The sequence below is a fragment of the Xiphias gladius genome, chromosome 6, assembly GCF_016859285.1.
Source record: "Xiphias gladius isolate SHS-SW01 ecotype Sanya breed wild chromosome 6, ASM1685928v1, whole genome shotgun sequence".
NCBI lineage: Eukaryota > Metazoa > Chordata > Actinopteri > Istiophoriformes > Xiphiidae > Xiphias > Xiphias gladius.
Genome location: NC_053405.1, coordinates 15654830 through 15671209, shown reverse-complemented (window position 1 = coordinate 15671209; position 16380 = coordinate 15654830). Strand labels below are relative to the sequence as shown.

At 40.5% G+C, this 16380-nt stretch overlaps 1 protein-coding gene across 3 annotated transcripts; it reads right to left on the bottom strand.

The window, feature by feature from the left end:
• Window positions 1-1316: 1316 nt before the first annotated feature.
• nexn (nexilin (F actin binding protein)) lies at window positions 1317-15318 on the bottom strand. Of its 3 annotated transcripts, XM_040129637.1 has the most exons (15): window positions 15112-15317; window positions 12495-12945; window positions 12142-12339; window positions 11085-11169; window positions 10829-10977; window positions 8735-8935; window positions 8406-8579; window positions 6054-6242; window positions 5014-5205; window positions 4486-4530; window positions 3895-4089; window positions 3353-3574; window positions 2920-3108; window positions 2433-2796; window positions 1317-2280 (listed from the first exon to the last, which is right to left on the bottom strand). In XM_040129637.1, exons 2-15 carry the CDS (start codon window positions 12894-12896, stop codon window positions 2267-2269), a joined length of 2619 nt encoding a protein of 872 aa, XP_039985571.1. In that variant the 5' UTR covers window positions 12897-12945; window positions 15112-15317; the 3' UTR covers window positions 1317-2266. The 3 variants fall into 3 exon arrangements, with proteins under 3 accessions (XP_039985571.1, XP_039985570.1, XP_039985572.1); XM_040129636.1 differs by lacking the exon at window positions 1317-2280 and having other exon boundaries at window positions 2304-2796; window positions 15112-15318; XM_040129638.1 differs by lacking the exons at window positions 1317-2280; window positions 4486-4530 and having other exon boundaries at window positions 2304-2796.
• Between the last annotated feature and the right edge of the window lie 1062 nt (window positions 15319-16380).

Genomic DNA, 16380 nt, shown 5'->3' with positions numbered 1-16380 from the left:
ACTCGGAGCGAGTTTATTTTGCCCCCTGCCGAACGCGCTGGAGAGAGTAGAAAGCGATTCCCTCGTATTTCTTCAACAGTAACTTGTGCTTATCTTTTCAGAAAGTGTCAGAATCTTTGCTTTTTACTTATGAGTTGCTGAGATGAACTGGTCACATATGAGGAGCATGGAGGGGATAATCTCTTAGGATGCCCTGGATGAGAATCAGGCTGAATCCAAATGTCCGGACTTCATGCAATTTGCAGACTCGCAGACTGACTAAATCCACATTTCATCAAGTCCATTCATCGAGGGGTCTCAGTGACTCCCAGAGAGTCTGCGTGGGGTGCGGACTTCACTTGGCTTCGATCGGGGAATTACTCGTAGCGGTATGGATGTGATTATGTAAAAAAAAAAGAAATAATCATCTGGCGTAAAACTTCTTTCATTGTTGTTATATACGTTTATTGATGCAGTACGGTTTCATAATGCACATACGGAATATGAATAGGCAGATAATTCGGATTTCTTATCATCAAAACTAGACTCGCAGATATTTCCCTCAAGGTCCAGCAGCCTCGAAGACTTGGCGTGGTGACGGTGAACATGTCACCGTACACACGACACAAGTCTTGAGGACATTTGGATTCGGCCTCTGCTGCGGAGCGTCCTTCTGACCAACCCACCCAGCGCCCTCTGAGCAACTCTCTATGGCCTCACAGTCTGGAGCAACCAGCGCTCCTATGCAATTAACAATGGTTAATTGTGTTGTTTTGCAGCAAGTTGATTAAGTACAACTCAGTCAGGAAAATGCATCATGTGAGCAGAAGATAATAAGAAATAATCAAGCTCTAATAACTAGATTTTGACACAAGATTCCTCTGCAAGACGTGGACAAAAAATTAACCAATAATGTAGCAACAGCCTTAATGGATATTGTATTTTGGAGGTTCTAATTCCCTGACCATTTTTGAAGTAAATCATTTACCAAAATCAACTGGCATTCAGGCCCTAGGGCAGCTATCTGCTTTGCCTGGGTGGCAATCCAGTCTTGATGAGGAGGGGTTGCTTTGTTTTATGGGGTCACGGTTTAAATTTCTGTAAAAAAAAAAATTGTGAACAGTTTTATGGAAATTATATTTGTAATAGATATGGCCCAGTGCATCACATGACATACAGTTCCAACTTTGGCCACTATGATAAAATCCTCCACGGCCAAAGGGAAAGGGACAGTTCTCCCAAAAGCAACGCCAGCAACAAGTACAACAGATCAGGCAGTGGGTGGCAGTTATTCACGTCTTCCTTAAGTAAAAATAAGAGACATCACAAAAATGCTGTTATTTTTGTTCATTTTATTAAAACATTTTTCATTTATAATATATGACAAATATTCAGGCTAGCCTAAGTTTTTTTTTTCATTATCAAACCATAAAACGGTTACCTACTGTCCAGCACAACTGAATTATGACAACTGTATCAAGAGTATTACATTTAACTCAAAAAAAGGGGGGGGTTGGTGCATGAGAAATCAACATATTAAAATTGTTTATATGCTGCAAATAAAAAACACATGATCTGGACCTAAAGAGTTTCACTGAAAATCAGGATGTACACAAGTTCAAATTGTTTTGTTCCTGCAATATGCGGCTACCATTACAATATCATATCATTGTAAATAAACCCCACAGAGATGACTAGCATGTTACCCCTCGATATAATACCCAGCAAGTATCACAATACCATTTACTAATATGGGGTAGGGTACCGAAAACTACATGCTGATTGATGAAGTTGTTGAGCAGTAGTAGAATACCGAAGCAAGCATGTAAGATGTTTTACTGATATTCCCATATCCCGTTCTTTAAAATCAGCAGGCAACGGCATTGTACCGTTTTCAATGCCTCAAGCATCACGTTTCCCGCGTATGGACCATAAAGTGTGATATTTACATTACAGTACTCTGATACTTGAAAATTGCTGGTATCACAAATATCAATAGGGCCTCTCAGTGAAGATTGTTTTGTTTTGTACAACCCTTGGCATGGGAACAAGAATCATGTCTGTTTTTGGCACAGGTATCATCTAACAGGGAGTGAAGCTTTACAATTGCGCAATACGTAAACATTTTGCTTTTTTTGTGTGTGTGTGTGTATCCCCTCCCTAAGGAATGCCAAGCATACTGCTATTTTCTCCCCTCTGCTCTTTGACCATACCATACACTGAGGGGCAAAGGTTTTACAAAAGGAGTGAGAGACAACAGGGAAAGTTTCCAGAACGTAGAAGGGCGTCAGTAGTCATAAGCTGCAAGAAAGAAACAGAAGAGCAGTTATCCACATCTGCCTCTCAGCCCGAGTTCACGAGGAAGAGGAGCATGCGATCCACTTCATACTGAGAAGCTGAAATCCACATAAGAGGTACCATGCAGGCATTCAGTCACACAAAGGTGGTCTTACTTTCTATTGTGAGGATGCAGGTACTTGCTGCTGTGCCTCTGCTGTTCACAGCCTTGCACATGTACTCTCCCTCATCCTCTGGGAAGGTCTCCGGCAGGTAGAGGCAGTACGTCTCTCCTCTCTCTATATACTGATAGTCCTCACAGTCCTGGAGCATCTCTCCCTCAAACCACCAGGTCACCTCCGGCTTCGGCTCCCCGGTGATCTTAACGGTGAACCGAACCGGCTCCGCGTCCACCACTGATTGATTCTTAAGGGGCTTTTTAAACCATGGAGCCCCCGACCTGGCATGATCCTCCTCATCCTCATAGGCCGCAGAGCCATTGATGATGCTGCTCTCGTCCTCCCCGTCATCCTCCTTTTTCTGCAAACAGATGACAACAAGAATCAGAAGTGTTTGCTGGAACCAAAGCGTCCTTAAAGCGAACTTTTACTTAGCTGCTATGCATTAAGAATACATATATGGTCATGAACATGGAAGATTTACTTTTTGGAGGGCAGCATCAATCTCTTGCTGCTCAAACTGCATCCTCTGCAGTTTCTGCTCCTCTATCCTCCTCCTCTCCTCCTCCTCTCTGGCTTTGGCCATTTGCTCAAATCGGGCTCGCATGTCCACTTTCTGTTTGAACGGTGACTCCTCGGCCCTCACTAGAGTTGTTTCTCCTTCCTCATCCTCCTGAAAAACAGGGCAACTTCCATATGTGACACTGAGATAATCCTCCGTTGGTATCACATTTAAGTGAAGAGAGTGAGACTCTGCTGTCGGAACAAAACCTGATATCTTTCAAGTAACATTTCATGACTTTAAAGAGAAAAAACATATATCTTTTGTTCATTTTAATAAATCAAATTAAAAAATTGTATTTGTGGCATCTTGAATTATTGATTCACATCCCTGTATAATGTGGGGGTATTCTTACTTCCTGGAACCTCTCAGCTTCTCTCTCTTTAATTTCATCATCAACGGCCTTCCTCCGTGCTCTCTCCATCTCTATCTTTTTCTGAATTTCCTCTTCAGTCAGCTGTTTGATCTTCTCAAACTTGGACTTGAGATTTTTGGCCTGGATGGAGCCGGTCCTCTTGAGCTTAGTCAGCTCTTCATACTCTTTGCTTACAACATCCGAGCTTTCATTTATTTCCTCCTGTGGAAGAGAAGCCACTTTAATTGGCATGACTGTGAGTACTTTGAAAATTATGGACAAAATTAAGTGCAGTCAGCAATGTGCAGAGTAAAAAATTTCAAGGTTAAATTTGTAATCGATTAAGGTGCCCTAAGCATGAGTTTTGCATGTTTGTGATACTGTAAAACACTTGTTTAAGCTAAGATTAAAACACTCGTGTAGAACAACTACTGTTTTCTCTGGCATAATTAGCTGACAAAGTTATACTAAGTCTGAGCTTCCAAAAACATACAGTATTGATGCATGTGCTCCACATAAATTTTCAACTGTTCCAGACTGACCTCGCCCATCTCTTGTCTGAGTTGTTCAAATTCCTGCTTCTCCTGCTCCAGTTTCTTTTTGCGTTCCTCCGCCTTACGTCTTCTCTCAGCTTCCTCCTTCTCTTTCAGCAGCTCTTCAAAGTTGATCTCCAGTTTTCTAGGGTGCAGTGCTTCCTGAGACTCACTCTTCACCAACCCTTCTTCCTCATCTGGTGCCTATGGAAACAATTGCAGACAAGGGCAGATATTTTTTATTTGGGAAGGAACTAACTGACTACATCCAGTATCATGTCCATTTTATATTACCATTTAAAGTGTTGGCTTCAGTTGATAACAGAATAAAACAATTCCAAAACGTCCAACTACTTACCCAACATCGAATAATGTCATAAAACCACAAAAAAAAAACTAAGCAGGAGCCATTCTTATTGCTGCACATAGCATTTAAAGACTACATGCATCCAAAAAACACCATCATCATCTGGAGACGTTTGTGTCCGTGTATTCAGATTGAATGCATTATAAGCGGCAAACTGTATACTGTATGAACAACTGTTGTTTCCTCCTATTTTTTCTGCGAAAGATGAACATTTGAAATTGAAAATATCTTACTGTTTCATCTCCATATGCAGAATTTTCCTGATCCAGGCCAGGGCTCTTAAAGAAATAATTTGGACAAGGGAACAGCAATGCAGGTGTGCCATTTGAGGCCATAAGAATGATATACAATACATGAACAAAAATGATTAATCCACGTCCAATTAGAATCCAATTATTGATAACAGATAAGGTCAGTGTGAAAACATAAAATAAGTGTTAGTTTGATGTAGCGAAAAACTGCTTTGGTCATAACTGATGTTTATCTATAATGTTTTTTAACAAATGTTTTAAGTCGCGCTACAAATAGCCATGATAATAAAATATATAAATAAAGTTTATGTCTATACATTTTGCATGTGTGTTGGGCTATTTAAAATTTCCTAATAACATAGGTTTCTCCCCGTTCTTTTACAGGGGAAAGCTTAGCAGCAGCAAATTAAGTCAAAGCTCAAACAACAACATCATAGTTCTGACATGTTAGTGATCAGCAAAACACATGCACACTGTACAGTTTTTGGTCACTGAGTCATGTGCACCTACCATGGTCTTGCGGGCCTCAGCAAAGAGCCTCTTCTCCTCTTCCAATCTCTTCTTGGCCTCCTCCTCGGCCTTCTTCTGCTCTTCCTCTCTTCTCTGGCGCTCCAGGTCCTCGAAACTGGCGCATATCTTCCCAGGCTCACTGCCCTCCAGGTTCAACAAGGCCATCAGCGCTTCGTCATCCTCATCTACAAGCTGAGTAAAAACACAACAAGGTAAGCCTGAGGACTGTAGATAAGAAGTGGCTGATGGCGTAGTTATCTTTTGCCAGTTCTATGTAACTTTTCCAAATTTGGCTCCTGCACTAAGGATCTCTAGTTCAAATGAAAGCTAAGGAATTGTTTGATATTTTGGTATATGCACTTATTCGTTTTCTGGTGGAGAGGAAGATAAAAAGATTATTACCACTCTCATATCTGTTTGGTAAATATGAAGCAAAGCCGGTTTGCTTAGCTTAGCACAAAGACTCGAAACAGGGAAATGGCTAGCCTGGCTCTGCCCAACGGTAACAAAACCCGCTAAAGCCTCTAAAGCTCACCAATTATCACATTATATCTCATTTGTGTAACCCGTACCAAACCAAAGTGTAAATATGACAATTTGTTGTTTACTGGGGGATATATGCAGGACTATTTCTTGGCCCTGAGCAGCTGTCAGACAACCAGCGGAGACTCCAGGAAGTTAATGCTTCTGGCCCGGAAACAGTCTGGGCGATAACCCCCTATAAAATGTTAATTTTTCATTTTTACATGCTGGTTTTTGTGCGTATTAAACAAATGAGATATAACATGATAAATAATGACCTTTAGAGGTGCTGGTAGGTAGATTTTGTCACCTTCGGACAGAGCCAGACTAGCTGTTTCCGCCTTTTTCCAGTCTTTGTGCTAAGCTAAGTTCCCCAGCCTTATATGTAACAGACAGACATGAGAGCGCTATCAGGCTTCTCATCTAACTCTCCCCTTTTCATAATCTTTGAGCGCTTGTCTGCCTTCACTTCAGCTCTTCTAGTCAATTTTGTATCTATTCATGGGAAGCATATTGACCATGCTCTTCCTGGCTTCAGCGAAAGCTCTTCTCTCCTCCTCCATCCGTCTCTTGGCCTCCTCCTCAGCTTTCCTGCGCTCCTCTTCAACTCTTTGCCTCTCCAGCTCTTCAAAGCTCAACCTCAGCTTTCCAGGTCGGAACTCCTCCTTGTCTTCCTGAGATGGCTGAGGGTCTCCCTCATCTTCTCCCTGATAATACAAAAACATTCCATAAGTCAACACAACAATTCAAACATTCAAAGTTTCACTACAAAAGAAATCTATGTGAAGAAAATTATGAGGTGTAAATGGAATCAAAGGGGCTTTACTACTGCTACACAGATGTAGTGGACACAGCAGCATCTTGGCACGCCATTAAGTAGGGACATTCTCCCTCTCTCACAATGAAACAATCACCCTGACATCAAACAGAATGGAGGAAGGATTCACTTCCAGGAGAAGACAGAAAGGTTTACGACAGAGAACTGGTGCAATTAAAACAGGACAAAACTGCCAAGTGGCAAATGGTAGGAAAAACAATAAAAATCTCCACAAAATGAAAATGACTTCATTCTACGACGATAAAACAATAAGAGCTCATCTTTGTTTGCTTCCCCAGAGAAAGCAACATCAAAAGAACTGTAATTATTGCCAAGGTGTGAGCCCCTCTCTCTGCCCCTGCCTCACACACAAACACTCGTATTCTCTGCTACTCTCTCTTCTCCTCTCAGGTATAGCAGGCCCATCAAAAATAATGCTGCATACCAACACTGTCTTGGAAACTAGTATTCTTCCCTTTTTAACACGTCTGAATTTACATGAAATAGCGGTCCAACTACTCAGTAATTCCAGTTGATATTACTCAGCAAATGTTTTGTATGAAAATGACTGCGATTCCCATGTCTGTATCATTTAGAAGGCCCACTTTATAAAAGGTAAAGCTCGATACAATATCTACCATACTGCCACCTAGTGACTATGTGTAATTAAGCATCCGCCATACAGGTCTGTGTTCAGTTCCCACCCGCAATTGTATTTTTATCAGTATTGCTCACAGGAATGTTGTATAATCTCCATCCATTTATGAATAGTGTTAGAAACCATTGATTCTTCTTGTTGGTCAATTAATCATTTGCATTATGATGAAGGTTTTGAATGATGTACTGATATGAAACTTTGTCGCTTTTTGCCTCTTTTGCTTTCCTTGCTGCTCTTCTGCCATTTTTCGCTTCGACCTTGTGTGTTTGTACTTTCTACTGCCACATGCTTTCTGAGTACTTTTACTTTTGTCTATACTCTAGATCTTTATTTCATTACTTTACAAGCCAAATCAATGTAAACTGAATCAGAAGAGCAGAAGTGCCTTAGAATATTTTTTTTATAACTTTATAACTATTACCAAAGCTTTGCTTTGAAGATTTTTGAAGGTTCTCGTGCTGTCTGGCCAACGCCAATCCCTTCCGAAGTTACCAAGCGAAAGTTAAGTACACATCTGCCCACGACCGCCTACACAAGTACAACCAGCGGTGTATCAGCGAAGAGAGGTCTGCTGGCTCACGACCAACAGCTGAGACACACTGGTACAACCCGTCGCCTGGCAACCACACGACGCCTCAGGGAAAACAGCCGGAGTCCATCGTCAAGAGGTTGCCAACCGCAACCATCAACTGCTTTGGGTTCCGACCAACAAAGTCTCCAGAAACGTTCAGCACCGCTCAAAGTAGGCAAAACCATCTTACTTTCTGCTCTTGGCTGGGTTGAAGTCGAAATAATATTTTTTAAATTCTTCTTTCATTCTTAATTTCATTCGTAGATATCTCAGTGTCAGTTAGTAGTATAGCCATAAGGTAGAAAAGCTTAGTCATATTGTCTCCCACCATTGTCCAGTTCGTTACACAGTTCATTTTATCAACTACAGATTAGCATTGTTCGCTTGCTCCACTTTACTCATCGTTGTCGGTCATTGCATTTATCCCTTGTTAGTAGATGGTGGTTAATAAATATCCCGATTTAGACCAAGATGTTGTCTTACTTCTGATTATAAGACAAATTGATTTGGTTTATATGTTTTCCTTCAATAGGAGGTGGTGCCGCATTTTTTAAATAAAAGTAGTAGTAATTTACGCTACACAGAAAATAATCCATCCAGTGTAATGTCACAGTTTATCGCAACAAAAATCATATTTGTCTGATATCACTGTTTGTCAGTATCAGGATAAAAGGGAAAGAAAGATAGTAAAATACCATACATGTATTAAGTTGTAATAACTATTTCTAAACTGTATTGATATGGTGTTTTGCAAAAGGAAATTGATTTATAAAACTTGCAACTTTCCCTTGAAATCAGTGTTATGTCTTGCAGTTTTTGTTTACCATTCCCAGCCTGGCCTCCTCAAAAGCTTTCTTCTCCTCTATCAGGCGTCGTTTGGCTTCCTCCTCAGCCTGCTTCCTCCTCTGCTCCTGCCTTTCCTTCTCCAGCTCTTCAAATGTCATCTTCAGCTTTCCAGGAGTCACCTGCAGCTTCTCAGAGGGCTTCTCCTCTTCATCCTAAAGACAAATAAGTGTGAGAGGGAAGACATTTTTAGTCTGTGATCCACACTCATTAAGGTGCTTGTAAAAATAGGGGAAAAAAACCCAAAACGACCTCTTATTTAAGCTGAATGTTCACAGAAGTGTCTCGGTATTCAAATCCTTATTCCTACCTGTTGAACAAGCGAGCGCCGCTTGGCTTCCCTGAAGGAACGTCTGTTTTCATCGTACTGTCTCTTTTTCTCCTCCTCTGCCTTCTTCTTCAGTTCCTCCTCTCGATTTTTCTCCATGTCCTCAAAGTTCAGCTTGATTCTGCCCGGGGGTCGTGATGGCTTCGCTGGGACCACCCGTACAAGGATTGTGTCATCTCCTTCCTAAAAAGTGTTTGATAAATTGGATCATGAAAGGCACAGAGTAAGGAATTTGTTAAAGTAAACGAATGACGAAATATAAATCATGTCGGCAAGTCATGTGCAAGGGGTTGAGCTCTTATAGATGGTGTGACACACTAACTATTCAGTGATAGAGGCAAAAAAAAAATGCAGGTCACTCAGTGCACACCCAACACACATAGACTTGGGAAAAGAGCATGTCGGTGGGTTAGGGGCAACTCTATTTTCCTAATGTCACCATTTGCAGTAGGTCAGAGGATCTAAGATAGCAGAGTCTAATTCAGTCACAGTAAGGAGGTCTAGGGCTAATTTAGTCACTGAGAGGTGTGGGAAACAGTTGCCAGTCATCTGCTGTCTAAACCTGGCAGCTCTGTTCCAGTTGTTTCTAGATCACCAAGTCAGTGCCTCCTCACATTTGAACAGGACCGTTTTAATTGTGGGACAGTTGCTGACAAAAGATTTAAAACACCGTTCCGTTTGTTAATATACTTGAACGAGACGCAAAGGAAATAATAATATGTCAAAGTAAAAAATGGGGATGTGACCCACTGAAAATCAAGTAAATGCACATAAAAGCCCTCTAGTTACGGTACTTGTAGACCGATGTACTTGTTGTTTTGTGCCATTAACGAGTCCGATTTTTCACACCCCTTAGAATAAACTAGGCTGTTAGGGAATGGTGTTGCCGAAAGTGTTCATTTGACGTACATGATATTTGTCTGATCCATTACTAGGGTCAAGCCAGGATTTTCAAAAGTCTCAATTTTTTTTTTAATTATTTGGTTTTTCGTGGTTAGCTGTTACACTTATATATTCTTTAAGTTTTATTGAAATGGAGCAATTCTTTCAAGGAAAATGCTGCTTCTAAACTCAAGTCAGCCAACTAAACTAAAATAACCATCTCGTTGCTCTGTTTTCTAGGAAACTTCCAAGTAATTTTGTCACAGTTACAGACCCAGTAAATGAGTTTTATTTCCCAACAAGAGGGTCCAAATGCTGATTCAAAGCCCTGTCCAAGCTGCCAGGAATACAATTCAGGGATTCAATACTGAATCCCGGTGGAGAAATACTGCATCTAAAAACAGTGACATTATCCTTAATAATGTCTGACTTTTTAATTGTAGGATGTAACTACCCCAAAGTTGTTAAAAACCCCTGAATTCCCAATGAAAAATCCAGGGGACAGGACCCCAGTCTTCCCACTGGCACAGTAGCTATGGATCCGATCATTACTGACGATGGTAAAGGCAGAGTTGAAAAGACATGTAAAGTAAAAAGCTGAATACAATTAATGCTGTTATAACAGAGTCCTGTGAAAGATTTTCATATAGCTGTTGAACATTTAAAGTATTGTTAATGTTATTATAAGTTAAACTGTTCTCACTGTACTAAGGCAGAATTAGAGCAAAGAAACAGCAGGTAATTCCCTTTAATTGCCTATCTGGCACAAGAATGCTTATGTAACTATTCCTAAGAACTACACTACCTGTCTAAAGCTACGGTATAATAAGCCTAAAAACACCATTCACAGTGTTCCATCTTTACATTACTGATTGGAAATATTCCTTCATTTTACAGTACATTACCTTCCAAACTACCAAAGGTCTTACTCAGTGAGATGAAATAAAAGGAGATCCGTTTACCATGAGTTCACACGCTGGTCATGTCAACAATGCTACTGGCGGTTTCAGACCTATATCCAGCCTCTGCCAACTGTTTGGATCTCAAATGCCACTTAAAATAACTCATCCGAGTGGCAGCTGAGAATTACCTGCATCATCACAGATACAAGTACGCCATTCTCATCGGAAAGGCAGCCACCTAGACAGGCTGGCCCACTTCCCTGTACAGGGAATTCACTGCGGGTTCACTTACCTCAGCTGCTTTCTGAGCCAATTCCTTCTTGATTTTGGCTTTTTCCATTTTGTCCTGGGCTTCCCTTTTCTTCCTCTCTTCTTCCATCCTCTTCCTTTCCTCCTCTTGTCTCTTGTTTTCCATTTCTGCAAACTTCCCCTTCACACTGCCTGAGGATTACACAGAGAATGACACAAGCCTTCAGCCTCCCCTTCCTCCCAGATCCCTCACTGAATATCCATCTTTCCTAACCTTTGCATCCCTTTGCATGTCTTACCTGTGATTTTGGGGACGTAGGATTTTTCTGCCTTCGCTGGCTTCACCTCTTCCTCCTCATCACTGGAAGCGAGTAGTTCTTTTATCTGTGGCGGATCAGATGGAGAGTGTGGTGAGGTTACGGTTTAGCTGGGATCATCTCCTTTGTCACTCAGGAGCCATGCTGGTCCCAGTAAGAACAAGGACCTAATCCCTGCTAATAGCTTGGCCATGTGACCTGCAGGTGGGCCTGTGATTGGGGCCCGATGTTGTTGCACACACAGGAGATGAGCGTAGGTGTCCGAGCCTGGCCAGCTATGGCACGGCTGTACACGGGAAGGTTGTTCTGTCTAAGTATCATTGGTAATCCACTCACAACAACGTATCACTGCATTTTTTTCATCAAAGTCAATCTAGAAGAAAAGCTGTCTTAACTCTTGAATTCCTAATCTCTGACATTCCCCTTACATTTTCCCACAAGCTGCTTCTAAGTCAAAAAATTTTGTGTTCCACACTGCATGTCCATATCATACATGTGTATATTCTCTGTTTCTCCTTGTGCATCACTGAAGCTAAGATGAAATATCAAAGTCCAAGACATGAGTTTTTATATAATGAAAAAAAAAAAAGGATCGTTATCTGCTAGGAATGGAACTATCAATTATTTTGATCATAGATTAATCTTTTATTTTTCCCAGAATGCAAGGTGATGTCTTCAAATGTCTTAAGTGTCAAAAGTTTAGAGAGCTGACCAATGTATGGCTGGTCATCATGCATTTATAGATTATGGATCCACTGGAGGGCCAGTGGAGTTCAGTCGTTTAGTGTTCCGTGTGCACATTAACAGGGTTAAAGTTAACTTAAAAAAAAGACTCACCATCTTTCTAAAGTCAAGCACAAACCAAAGTTGAATATTACATGAAACAAAAATAATTAACAGGTTAATTGCGGTCAATGTTGCAGTGTAGTGTATAGAAGACAGTGAAATCTCACTCAAACTGGCAGGCTTGTCACTCCGTCATGCCTCATCATGCCATGCAGGTCACGGTCAGAGATTAGTGGGGTTATCTGTCTTTGACCTGCTGCTTCCTGCGATTCCACTCTCTCTCCTTGATGAATTGCGCTTTCCTCTTCTGCTGCTCCTCCTTGTTCCTCTGCCTGCTGCGCTCCTCCCTGGCCTTCTGCATGGCCGCGAACTTGCTCGTCACATCCCCCTTGTCTTTGTTCAGCTTGGGCACGTAGCTTCTGGCAACCGGCTTTCTGGATCTGAGAAATTTCTGTGGTTTAACAGTCCAAAAAAAAAAAAAAGATAGTAGAAAGTTATTTGATGTAGCAGGGGGAATGGTTTTCTAAAGGGCAATATTCATATGGAGGAGAATCACATGAAACATGTTGTAAAAATAATGTTTCTAATCTTAAATTTTTGTCTCACCTCTTTCTTAAGTGCCAAATCAGACATATTCTGGTCTTCATTTGTTTCAGGCTGTGCATCCTCCTCCTTCTCTCTGTCCCGTGCTACGCCATTAACAGCTTCTGATCTTTCACTTTTCTTATCGGCAGTTTCGTCTTCTTTGTGCTCCACACCGTTCATATGTGGCTTGTCAGTCTCATTACTTTCTTCATCATTCATGTGGCAGGGCTCTTTGTCTTCTTTGTGTAACGTCTTCTCACTTTCCTCCCCAGTGTCGTCATCTTCATTAACTGCCGCATCGTCCTCCTCATGTGTCATATCATCTTCCTTGTTTTCTGCGTCGCTCACGCTGTGCTCATTTTCATTTGTGACATCATCAACATCGTGAGCGACTACAACCGCAACCTGCGCCACCTCCGTCATGTTTGTACCACGATGATAAGTTGTCAAAGAGGCTCTGTTAGAATGTTACCTGTAAAGCAAAGGAGGAATAGGGAAAATATTACTGTATTGTTGCATAATCCACAATTGATTGATTGAAGCCAATCTGCTTTAAACATAACACTAGTTAAGAATTTTGACCATATGACATGACCCATCATATGACATGATCTGAGTTATCAGATCTATTGTTTTTTTTAAATACGCCCCTTGCAAAAGGCTAGTAAACGATTCATTCACGGCCAATGCAAAAAACAAAAACTTAATACTTTTCAAATGTGTTTGAATTAACGTGTTTATGTACCCTAATTTTCTGTTGCATGAATTTGTTGATTATGAATGCCTGTCCTTTTGTGCACTCTTAAAATATCAAGATTCCCTTCTAATAGCAAATTTTTGACCAATTTCTTGATTAAATAATTCATTTTTAAGATCTTTTCATAATCCATGCTCAAATACCAAGGTTTTCCCTTTGTAACTGTTGAATATCAAGTAACAAGAGTACAGCCATTCTGAAAGGTTAGATTCTCCACTTTTCACAATTAATCTATGATACTGTAATGTCACTGTTTTCTTAATCTGGTGCAGGGATTTATATGTGCAACGGGCAATTCTTGACAACAAAGTTAAGGGCAAAGAGAGCTGCCTAGTAAAGAGCGCAATGGAAGTTGGTTGACCTCTATTTATAGCCCACTTGTGGGAGCACGACATGTGATCATGGCTATTTCTGATGAGTGATAGGCAGTTGGAGAGAGCTCAAGTCGGCACCCACATGTCGCCCAACAGACCCTTGACAAAATGGCCAGACTAAGAGCCAGACAACTGGATGAATGAGAGACTGTTTGGACTGTTAGTCATCCAACACTAAAACTGTTGCTGTTTATCAGTGTTCTCAAATACTTCTTCTATTTAGGTATGAGGATCATATTGTGGCATGATGCTGCTAATCGGGAGCTTGGCCATTTCTGTGTCGCATGGTATACAAACAGTGAGACTATAGAACTATGAACCACGGTCTATCTTATTCTTATTTTTGTCAAAAATCATCCCATATCACAGTGATTTGACTCCTGTTTCTTAGCCCCCAGTCAACACTGAGTCCATATTGAAGTTGAACCATGGCAGGCCTCAGAGGTGTGGTCAACGTAAAATGAGATTCAAAAATCATCGAAAGGAATTTGACCAGCTTTACAGCACGATCTGGAGTAAAAAAAAAACAAAAAACAAGCAAACATTTCTCTCCTGTCTGAGATGAATTAATTGTATTTTTCTCTTTAGTATAGTTGGTAGGAGTCCACATGTGTATTCATGTTTCTGTCCACACACATATACAGGATTGGCAAATGTGGCGACACTTTTGAAATCAGAATAACAATAAAATTATATGAGCAGACCAGTCCATTTGACATTAAAAGCAAGTTCTGGTTTCATATGATAATCATGGTGCTTGCTATTCTGCTAAACATCCATTTAGAAAAGCTTCTCATTGATTAAGATCAGTTTTGGTTCCTTTCATCTCCCAAATTCATTCCTAGTAACAGGGAGGTGAATGGCAGGAGACTGAACCGAATAACACTTGTATCAGATCCTAATCTGCCATTTTCAAACCGCAGCCTGTGACAGTGTTTCTTCTGATGTGCATCGATGAATACAATTTTCTGACTGAGAACATTCAACAAAATAGTATTCATGATAAGTTCTTAGTGCCTTGAAGGACTGCAAACTTTCTTTAAAAAAAAAAAAAAAAATTCAGTTGCAGGAAACCTTTTAGCTTTGGCTGTGGTTGTCCTATTTCTGTACTCAGCTGCCACAAGATATCATGACTCTGTGTCAGAAAAACAATTAGAATTTGACACATATGCAGGTAGATTCATATGGTAGTGGATCATTCTGACTACTACCAACACAATCGGATTTATATGGTTTGTTTCTGTTTGGCCTGACCACATATTGTGGACATGAATTGTAACAAATATATGTAACTGTAAATCACCACAGTTTAAAAAAAAGACTTGAAGATTTACAAATGAAGGAACCTGATGCACCTGATGCCTGTCAGAATTAAGAGGTAGGCTACGATCTGCCTAAGACAACTTTTTAAACTCAAGCAGCTTTGACCTTGCTCACTAGTGATGGGCTATTTTTTATGGTTTTACAGACATCCCCTGGCTACATAACCTTTAAAATGAGAGTTTACCTCTTGAGCGTGCTGTCGTCGTCCTGTATATGATTAAAAATTAAAAAAAAAAAAAAAAAGAAAGAAAAGGAAAAGAAAAAAGAAAAGAAAAGAAAAAAGAAATCCTTTGGGTAAATATAAACCAGGAGAAGGGAAACTCTGACCAAGCGGGACAGTCCGAGATGCGACCACCCGGCGCACCAACTCCACCGGCTGCTGGTTGTGTGTCGGTGAGCCGCTTCCATAAAAGTACCGTTACTTTCCACCGGATACTGCATTCCGCGCGCGCCTGCCGCAGGTTCAGCTGTCGCCCCGCGCGGGCGTGTGCGCAGACACACACACACACACACACATCTACCCTCGCTCACAGTCGCAGCTGCATAAATAATGTGGATAACTCATGGGACCCATTATTGTGTTGTCACTGATTATTTTGTAGTGATTTTTTTTTTGTACTTAGTCACTGTTTTTATGTTAACATCAGGTTATTAAATAGGTTGTAATGACCTGAGTGATATTTTTATATTCTACGTTGTCGCTTGAATATGCGTATATTACCCATAATGCAGTTTGTGATAGTGTGCCTGCAATACTTTATATTAAGTTTAATTTATGATACATAGGTTATGGCTGCAGTTATATCCATTCACCATAATTTATGACAGTGGTTTTGTTGTGCCGCAACAGATGCCCTTTTCCAGATGCCTAATGCATGTTTATAAGTTGTTTATTTTCTTTGTGTCTGTAATTTCTCCTCAGATCCCACTCTCATTTGTCTGCGTTGATTTTGTCACCCATTTGCCATTTCCTGTTTTCATAGATATTTAGCATTTCTAAGAAGTATACAAACATTTAACAAACGGTTTAACATACACTATAATATAGTTGTATGCAGCTGTAAGGAGATTTTAAGTGCTTATTCATATATATTCTCACTTTTCCGATGAAGACATATATTATCACAATACAAATACATTGTCGTTCATTTCTATTTTGTCATGTATTATCCTGTGGGCCTCCACCTATGGTACCCACAGGAGTAGTTCTAGTTGTTAAAAAAATACATTAATAAAAACTTATATATGCTGACCACTTCATTATAGTGTCTTATAAGCATTTATTAAGCATTTTGTATAGCCCTTATAGATGCTGAATAGGGGGACTTGAAATAAAATGTTGCCAGGTTGCACTTCAGGGATGTGCAAACCAAAAAAAAGTGGCCGAATTGTCTGGTACAACAGAGACACTCTTCTAGTCAAGTCTGTTTTGGAGCATTACAGCCTAAATGCA